Below are 9,204 nucleotides of genomic sequence, written 5' to 3'. Positions count from 1 at the left end.
ATTCCTGAAAAGGCCGAACAGGCTCCGGGCCTGGGACAGACAGGAATTCTAGTTGGGCCGTTTATGTGTGACCACAGGCCTGGGGCTCCTATAACTTACCACCAGCAAACGGAGCTGGCGCCAACCACGTGCGTTGCAGGCGAGCCATACAGGGTGGGAGGCCTCAGCACGAAGGGAGAAGGGCTGGGGTCCAAGGCCCAGGGAGCACACCGGAAGCGCCAGCACAGAGGGCTGGGCCAGCCAGTGGTCAAGGAAGGGGGTGCAGGCTTCCTGACCAAGGGTGGAAGGCAGTGGGGTGGTACAGGGAGGGCAGAATGGGGCCAGACAAGCAAGGCAGAGGTAAGGTCCCTACCTCCGGGGCTGCTGGTGTCTCCCTGCGCCTCAGCGTTGATCTCGACAGGAAACCGACTTCCACCTCCACTCCTGGCGCGTGCGGGGGGCTGTGGCTTTAAATGCGTGTAGTCCTGCTTCGTGCAGGCTGCATGCGTCCCTTCGTCCCTGCGCCCCTGCCACCCTGCCTGTAGCCCTGCTGCGTGTACGCTGCAAGCGTCCCTACGTCCCTCACACCCTGCGTGTAGCCCCGCTGCGTGCGTCCCTGCGTCCCTACCAACCTGCGTGTAGCCCCGCTGCGTGCGTCCCTGCGTCCCGCCCACCCTGCGTGTAGCCCCGCTGCGTGCGTCCCTGCGTCCCTCTCACCTTGCGTGTAGCCCTGCTGCGTGCACGCTGCGTGCGTCTCTGCGCCCCTGCCACCCTGCATGCAGCCATGTTGGCCCGGCAGCCTGGTGAGGCAGCCAGAGTTTCGCCCTCCCGAGCCGTGGGACAGTGCTGGCGGCTTCTCATGTGCTAAGTTACTGAGTCCTCGCCTGAACGAGGACGCCTGCTTTACAAACAGGACGCTGAGCCCAGGGGGAAGGATCCACTTGTCAAGGGCACCTGGACAGACTGTGGTGGCGCCAACATTTGAACCCAGAACAGATCGTGACTGCTTAGCCATCGGACCACTTCCGGGTCACCTAAGCACCACAGGGATGCATGCTGAGAGCACGCTGCTCATAACTACACCGTCCATGTTATTCTTCATCTTGTTTTGCTTTGAGAACATATCTGCCTTCAGTGTGTAGCTGAGATGCGTGTGTGTGTGTGTGTGTGTGTGTGTGTGTGTGTGTGTGTTTGGAGGACGTTGGCCTCCAAATTCAAACTCAAATGCTGGACCTAGACCTGGGCCTGGGCCTGAGCGAGGCCATTTCTCTTTATTCTATGCCAGCCATGTCACAGGTTAAAACCCACCCTTACCCTTCGGGGAACTGATTTCTAATCGGCGTCATCAATGGCCCATTAGGATCCCGGCTTGGTTCAGCAGCAGGAGGGGCGCTGGCCAGTGCTACGGCTGGGGCTCCGGAGCCCATTAGCGCCTCTTCTGGGCCAGGATGTGAGGGCGAGAGGCAGCAGCCCTGGTGTGCTGAGGGCCTTCCCTGCAGCATTGCTATTTGACCTTTTACTTCTCTTATCAGCTCCTCTGGGAGTTTGGGCCTATCGATTCATCTGACTTCGGTTGTCCAGAGCGATACTTGAGAGCTTGAAGAGTCCTATCCAAATTTCTTGCTGTTCATTGCAGAACTTCCACTTAAATGTATACACAGGTAAATGCATTTTAATGAATATTGAAAGTTTAATATAAATAGACAGAACTGGCCCCAGGCAAAACTGAAAATAACATACACAAGGAAAATAAAATTTCAGTATAAAAATTGCTTCCCACCACCATTACCACATTTGATCTTCACAGTAGGCTGGAGGGCACAATTACTACCTTCGTTTTTCAGATAAAGAAATAGGCTTGGAGGCCACCTACCTGGTCCAGAGCCAGATGCTGGGTTAGAAGCAGCATTTAAGCTCAGGGCTCTTGTTGCTCCTGGCCTAGCTTTTTAATCCACATCATCCAGCACTTTGCCCTCACTGTGGGACTGGCTGTCCTTATTTCTTTGGAACGCTGTGTTCAGGCTCTGTGTCCTCGAGGCTCCACATTCCTTCCAGAGGACCCTGGAAGGAGCAGACAAGGAGGGGGGCTAACAGGGCTGCTTCAGGTGGAGGGCCCCAATAGACAGTCCTCACATGGCCTAGCCATGCGCAGTTGAGGACCAGTCCAATCTCCCCTCCTCCCCTTCTTCCTCCTACTAGTCTTAAAATTCTCTTCTCTTAGGCTCTGCTCCATGTGCTTTGTGCCCACTCCTAGGGGACTTGATGTCTTAGCCAGTTAAAAAGCTGTATTTCTGAGGGTGACATCAACCAGAATGGTGACATATGCCATTCCTGAGTTTGCTCCTCTGATGAGAACTAATATTTATTCAATAATAAGACTGAAGCTCCTCTTTCCCTGCCCCTCAGAGACCAAACCAGACTGCATTAGAAGGGTAAAAGAAGTGGCTACAGGCCCTAACTGGTGTGGCTCAGTGGATAGAGCATTGGCCTGCGGACTGGAGGGTCCTGGGTTCGATTCCAGTCGAGGGCATGTATCTTGGTTGTGGGCACATCCCCTGTGGGAGGTGTGCAGGAGACAGCTGATCGGTGTTTCTCTCCCATCGATGTTTCTAACTCTCTATCCTTCTCCCTTTCTCTCTAAAAAAATCAATAAAATATATATATTTTTAAAAGTGGATACACATTAGTTACATTACTCCTCCCCTAGACAGGGCAGCACCACATAGAGATCTCCCGAGTCTCCAGTTCCTCCAGTGAGAGGGAGGACCCAGAGAGGACAGAGCTGACTGCCCCTAGAGCAAAACTGGTCCTGGGTATGGAGGGTTCCCAGGCTATGCACAACAAAGGGTTAATATAGCCGAAACCGGTTTGGCGGACTGAAGGGTCCCGGGTTCGATTCCGGTCAAGGGCATGTACCTTGGTTGCGGGCATATCCCCAGTGGGGGGTGTGCAAGAGGCAGCTGGTCGATGTTTCTCTCTCATCAACGTTTCTATCTCTCTATCTCTCTTCCTTCCTCTCTGTAAAAAATCAATAAAATATATTAATAAATAATAAAAAAGGGTTAATTTATAGCCAAGGCTGAGGGTAGGTCCCAGTCCCTCCCAGCAGGAGAACCTGTTTGGAAACTAAGAGTACCCTGGATGGCCCTCCCCGCTCCTGCTCAGACAAGGGGGCTGAGACATAGCCCACCTCCTAAGGGTATCTTAGGGGCCACATCTGACCCGAAGGGCTGGCCTTCCATCTGCAGAGAAAAACGAGAAGCTGTGTGATCAGTAGCACTCAAGCTGAGAGAAGGGCAGAGACGACAGTTGGCATAGCAAAGCCAGGAGACCTACTTGGCTAGAGAACTTGGAGTGCAGGTTAAGACAGCGAACAGTTTCACTGATTTTAGAGCCGTTTTTCCTGCTGCTTGTAGGCAGGTTCTATAACTGCTGTCGTTCCAAGGAGCCTAACTGTAACATATGGGAGTCTGCGTAACGCACTCAACAGCCCTACGTATAGCAGCACTTGAACAGACAGCACAGCCCATGGCTTCCCCTCTCTGCAGAGAAAAACTCATGGCCTCACCTGTTCAGAGAATTCGGTGCACACTCAGGCCTGATTCTATTGAAGTTAAGTTGTTATTTGTTTAAAACAAGATATTAAAAGTTAAAGATATTTTATGTAAGCCTCATGGTAGCCACTAGAGAAAATCATGTAGCAATTACATAAAGAATATAAAGCACACTGATACCAAAACACATCATAACACAAAAAAAGGACAGCAGGATAAAAAACCAAGGAACAGCAGGAACCAGTTTGGCTTGGTGGATAGAGCATAGGCCTGCGGAGTGGAGGGTCCCAGGTTCGATTCCGGTCAAGGGCATGTACCTTGGTTGTGGGCACGTCCCCAGTAAGGGGTGTGCAAGAGGCAGCTGATCGGTGTTTCTCTCTCATCGATGTTTCTAACTCTCTATCCCTCTTCCTTCCTCTCTGTAAAAAGTCAATAAAATATATTTAAAAAAACAACAAGGAACAATGGACTACAAAATAATCAGAACAATACAAAAGTCAATAATAAATTCTTACCTATCAACAATTACTTTGAGGACCCTCTCCTCCTCCCCATGTGGGAGTCTACTTATTCTTCAATAAATTTCCACTTCTGTCCGTGGATTCATTTTTCAACAGAGTTGTGGTTACCAAAGGCAGGGGTTAAGGACGGAGTGGAAGGTCCTGGGAATTGGAAGGTGTTCCAGTTACAAAGGTCCAGTTATAAGATAAATATGTACCAGGGAGGTGATGTACAACATGATGATTGTAGCTAATACTGTTGTATGATACACGGAAACATTGTTAAGAAAGTAAATCTGGCTGGTCTGGTGTGGCTCAGTTCTGTTACATGGCATTGCCCCATGTAACAGAAGGTCACCGGTTTGATCTGGCCAGAGCCCACTGCTAAATTTAAACCTTTTGGGCTAGATCCCCAGGAAGGGCAGCCAGGAAGCACCTGATCAATGTTTCTCTCTTATTGATATCTCCATCTCTCTCCCCTTTTCCCTTCCTGAAATCAATTAAAACATATTGATGAGATCCTGACCAAGTCCTTTGTACTGAGAGCATCTCTTAAGACTATGATTCCGCCGAAACTGGTCAGTGGATACAGCGTCGGCCTGCGGACTGAAAGGTCCTGGGTTCGATTCCGGTCAAGGGCATGTACCTTGGTTACAGGCACATCCCCAGTGGGGGGTGTGCGAGAGGCAGCTGATCGATGATTCTCTCTCATTGATGTTTCTAACTCTCTATCCCTCTCTCTTCCTCTCTGTAAAAAAACAATAAAATATATTAAAAAAAAAACAAACTATGATTCCATGGACTATGCTTTGGGAAATAGTAACCTAGTCTAGTCATAGTCTCCATGCAGAGGAAATGGTGTGTGTGGGGGGGAAAGTGACTGGCTGAGCTGGCCAGTGGGTTCAATCCCAGAGCACCTGTCTTCCAGACCAAGGTTTTCCCCCCTCACTAACCATTTAACTACTACAGGAACAAATCAACTATAGGTTCTTGAGCATTCATAGGATTTAAGGGGGAAAATTTTAATTTATTGTTGAGGGATTCCACTGGAAGTGAGGGAGTAACAGTGGAAGTCATTTAAAGCAAAACCCAGCTTTAGATGAGCTGCAAAAAATGTTCAGCTTCAGAAGAGAGTCCATTTTTTTTTTCTTGGTGGAGGGTATACTAACAAAGACCAGATGTGCTCCATCAAGTCCTTTTGAAAATACCATAACCTGCAGGAGACCGGAGGGAACATCTGGGACTTCAACATTCCCCAGTTTGCCTCAAACTGACCACCTGACTCCAAAAGCCCTACACGCACATTGCTTATTCTGTTCAAGCAGGAAATACAATAAAGTTTATTTGAGCCTATTATATGTGAGGCCTGTGCAAGGCATAATTCTTGCTGGGAAGGGAGAGTCTGTCTGGTAGGGAAACACTGATAACCATGAAGCCAGACTGTGACAGGGCTACACTTACAATGTGAACAACATCTTAGGAGCCAGTGGAGGGCAGTGTTTGCAAAGTCTTTGAATGCCCACCCTGCTAAGAAGCTAGCACACCTTAGTTGTGGGCCATTGGAGATATAAATGTGCTTGCTCCGTCTTAAACAGAACTCTGGCCACAGAATGTTCTGTGATTCCACTTCCTGCTGCCCCTCCCTCAACCTCTTCCTTGGTTGATTGATAGATTAAATAGAGAAGGTAGACCGGAGATCGGGATGGCAGGACCCAGGCTTTATTGGAGGGAAGGGTACCCCTGCCGGCTGCTTCCACGGAGAGGGGCGGAAGAGAGCAAGCGAGGGGCTTACAAGCACCTTTAAGGATAGAGGGTGGGGTTTAGGGCACTCAGCACACGCTGATTGATTAGGGACCTAGGGACTTAGGAATGGGGGCTTAGGGTATTTGGCAGGTGCTGATTGGTGGTTCAGAGCTCAGGAATGTCTGGCCGTAAGTGAGGTTTATGTCTGTCCATCAACTGAGAAAGGGAGGATCTGCCAAGACCGGTTTGGCTCAGTGGATAGAGCGTCAGCCTGGGGACTGAAAGGTCCCGGGTTCGATTCCGGTCAAGGGCATGTAAATTGGTTGTGGGCACATCCCCGGTGCAGGAGGCAGCTGGTCGATGATTCTCCCTCATTGATGTTTCTAGTTCTCTATCCCTCTCCCTTCCTCTCTGTAAAAAATCAATAAAAATATATTTTTTAAAAAAAGAAAGGGATGATCTATCATTGATAACCTCTGGGTCTGGCCACCCTCTCACCCATCATCAAGAAATCTGAAATCTGGCCCTACTCTCCTGCCCCTCATCACTTGTATGACTTTGCCACCACAACACCCTTGTAACAGCAGACTGATGCCAGCACTGCGGGTAGGTTTTTTCTGCCCGAGTTCTTGTGAGCTAGGCCAAAGCAGCAAGCTGGCATTGGCTCCCACACTGCCAGGATCAGCATCACAATGAACAAGCATAACAGTGAACACAGGGCCTAGGAGCACAACAGTAGGTGGTGAAGGCCTGGGGAGGGAAGTGGATAGAGGGGGACAGTGGGGGCGAGGAAAGGGGAACATCTATAATACTCTCAACAGTTTGGCTCAGTGGATAGAGCTTCGGCCTGTGGACTGAAGGGACCCGGATTGATTACAGTCTGGGTTATGAGCTCGATCCCCAGTAGGGGGTGTGCAGGAGGCAGACCACCTATGATGCTTTCTCATCATTGACATTTCTCTCTCCCTCTCTCTTCCTCTCTGAAAACAATAAAAATATATTTTAAATAAAATAAGAGAAAAATAAATAAATCTTTTGGGATCCTGCAAGCATCTTGATAGACGCAGGCTTAATGACTTCCCATAGCAGCCTCCACGTTTAGGGAGCACAACAATCAGGCAACAGGCACAAGAATGCTGGTGTGGTTGCCGCTTTCCACCCACGAGGATACGGGTCCCACGTCGCAAAAACAGCTGCCCGGCGCGGCCCGCCACCCAGAACCGAGACCGTGAGAAGTCCCAACCTCCACGAGGGCGCAATGGGGTAAATGCAAGGCAATACTGAGCATGCGCATTCTCAGGCCCCGGGTAGTCACGTGAGCGGGGCAGGTGCGGGCCGGTGGACGCTGGTCAGGGCGGAAGCGGAAGACTGACGCCACGGCGGAAGCAGCCCTCCCAGGAAGTCCCGCCCGTCTCCAGAGCCTGTCCCGGAAGTGCTGCTGTGGTAGCGGGCGACATGGCTTCAAGGTTACTTCGCGGAACTGGAGCGCTGGTCGCGCAGGCCCTGAGGGCCCGCGGCCCCAGTGCGGCGGCCGCGGTGCGCTCCATGGCGTCAGGAGGTACTCGGCCGGCGGACGCGCCGGGGCGCGCCGGGCCCTCCCCGGGGTGGGGGTCCTAGCACAGCTCAACGGGCGGCCATTCAGCTCCTCCGGGCCGCGGCCGCCCAGCCCTGCGGCCTCGGGTTCCCCCCGACGTTCCCCGTTGTTCCCGGCCACCGCTGCACCAGCCCACCTAGTTGACCCTGCTGGGAAAGAATCCTAAAAGGAGGTGCCGGGTGACCTTGGGGGTAGGTGCTGCAAGCGCAATGGGTGGGGGCTAAGCCGCCCTTCAGACCCGCGCGCGCTGTAAATTGGATGAACCCCACCAGGACTCTGATTTACCTGCTTTTAAAAAAAATGTGTCGAATAATGGGCCTCGGTGGTTGGAGGAAGAAAACATTTCCCTGGTGCTGTCACTTTGGGGAATCATGACTCTGGTCCTTAGGAGACAGTGGGTATGGGTAGCCTTTAGGAGCTTCTGAGTTCACTTAAACTGGATGCATTTTCGGTCTTGATAATTTTAGTCTACATCAAAATTCACGAATCTTCCTTTAGGTGGTGTTCCTACTGATGACGAACAGGCCACTGGGCTGGAGCGGGAGGTCATGTTGGCTGCACGGAAGGGACTGGTGAGCAGAAACTCCTTTCTGTGTCTTTGGAGCTCATGACCTTGGATGGGACCAGAGCATTCTCCTCTCTGGGAGCATTTGATCCAGGAACCTGTCTGTGGTAACAGCGCTGGTTAGAGTAGGGGTTCTATGGCATAATGGCTGAATTCTTGTTTCTTTTCAGGACCCATACAATATGCTAGCCCCAAAGGCGGCTTCAGGGACCAAGGAAGACCCTAATTTAGTCCCTTCCATCACCAACAAGCGAATAGTGGGCTGCATTTGTAAGTACCTCATCACTATTTTCTTTTTCTTTAATATGCCATATTCTACAGGATGTCCGTAAACTGCTTCAAATCTTTTGTGTGTTTGTAAAAGTTGTTCTAAGGGTCCTGGCCCTCTCAAACCTCATTATACCTGAGTAAGTCATCCTTACTGTCAATGGCATAGAATATCTAATACTGGCTCATTGGAGATGCAACATAAAGGCATATTCATCCAGAAAATATTTATTGTACTTGCTCTTTGCTAGATGTCATTTTAGGCAGGAGGTTTGCATGTCAGAATGACCCTGCTTTGGGATTCTGCATAGGCCGGAACAGTTAGAACCTATACTGACTCTGATATATGGTCAGTTTACTCACAAGTAAACTCAGGCCTGTTTCTTCATCTGGAAAATGGAGGGATACCTTGAACTGATCTCAAGGTGTCTGCCATAACTTTGTGTGTCGGGTGTCTGAGGAAAAGAGAGTCATATTGCTAGTCTCCTCTCCAGACTAGATGCCCTTCAACCACTTTCTCCTTTTAGGTGAAGAGGACAACAGCGCTGTCATCTGGTTCTGGGTGCACAAAGGCGAGACCCAGCGATGCCCTAGCTGTGGAACCCATTATAAGCTGGTGCCCCACCAGTTGTCCCACTGAGCCCCTGTACTCACTCACTCAACATGTGCTGTAAAGTTTGTTTCCGATAAAGACTAGCCATTGCTTTGGCTCCTCCCACAGTTGGCTGGTCTTATTTCTTTCCGTTTTTGGTGAGATATGGGTAATTTTTATATCAGGAATAGCTATCCGTTACTATTAGCTTGCCATCCACTCATGTACACTGAGACTGACAATCCCATGATGCCATGATTGGAATGACCTTGTATGGGGGAAAGCACGTGCTGTGGAGTCCAGCTGACTGGACTTGTAGTATTAGCTCCATTATTTAACTTTGTCACTGGGGACGTGTTCTTCAGGGTACGTTACATCCACAAAAATGATAAATACCTTGCCAGGTGTCA

The 9,204-nt window shown here is 50.3% G+C and overlaps 1 protein-coding gene across 1 annotated transcript; it reads left to right on the top strand.

Moving 5' to 3' along the window:
* The first annotated feature begins 7,091 nt into the window (after positions 1-7,091).
* On the top strand, positions 7,092-8,922 carry COX5B (cytochrome c oxidase subunit 5B). Its single transcript, XM_084900317.1, has 4 exons — positions 7,092-7,334; positions 7,869-7,942; positions 8,106-8,205; positions 8,730-8,922. The coding sequence occupies exons 1-4, from the start codon at positions 7,232-7,234 to the stop codon at positions 8,840-8,842; spliced, it is 390 nt and encodes a 129-aa protein (XP_084756443.1). The 5' UTR covers positions 7,092-7,231; the 3' UTR covers positions 8,843-8,922.
* Positions 8,923-9,204: the final 282 nt, after the last annotated feature.

This window comes from Pipistrellus hanaki, assembly GCF_964339955.1.
Source record: "Pipistrellus hanaki genome assembly, chromosome: 12".
NCBI lineage: Eukaryota > Metazoa > Chordata > Mammalia > Chiroptera > Vespertilionidae > Pipistrellus > Pipistrellus hanaki.
The sequence above is the reverse complement of the archived record's forward strand: the minus strand, read 5'-3'. Positions and strand labels throughout refer to the sequence as shown.

Bases quoted from the DNA above. Each gene is read 5' to 3' on its own strand.
- COX5B (XM_084900317.1), top strand. From the start codon at position 7,232: ATGGCTTCAAGGTTACTTCGCGGAACTGGAGCGCTGGTCGCGCAGGCC. The intron at 7,335-7,868 runs GTACTCGGCCGG...ATCTTCCTTTAG, and splicing joins GCGCTCCATGGCGTCAGGAG to GTGGTGTTCCTACTGATGAC. The intron at 7,943-8,105 runs GTGAGCAGAAAC...GTTTCTTTTCAG, and splicing joins TGGCTGCACGGAAGGGACTG to GACCCATACAATATGCTAGC.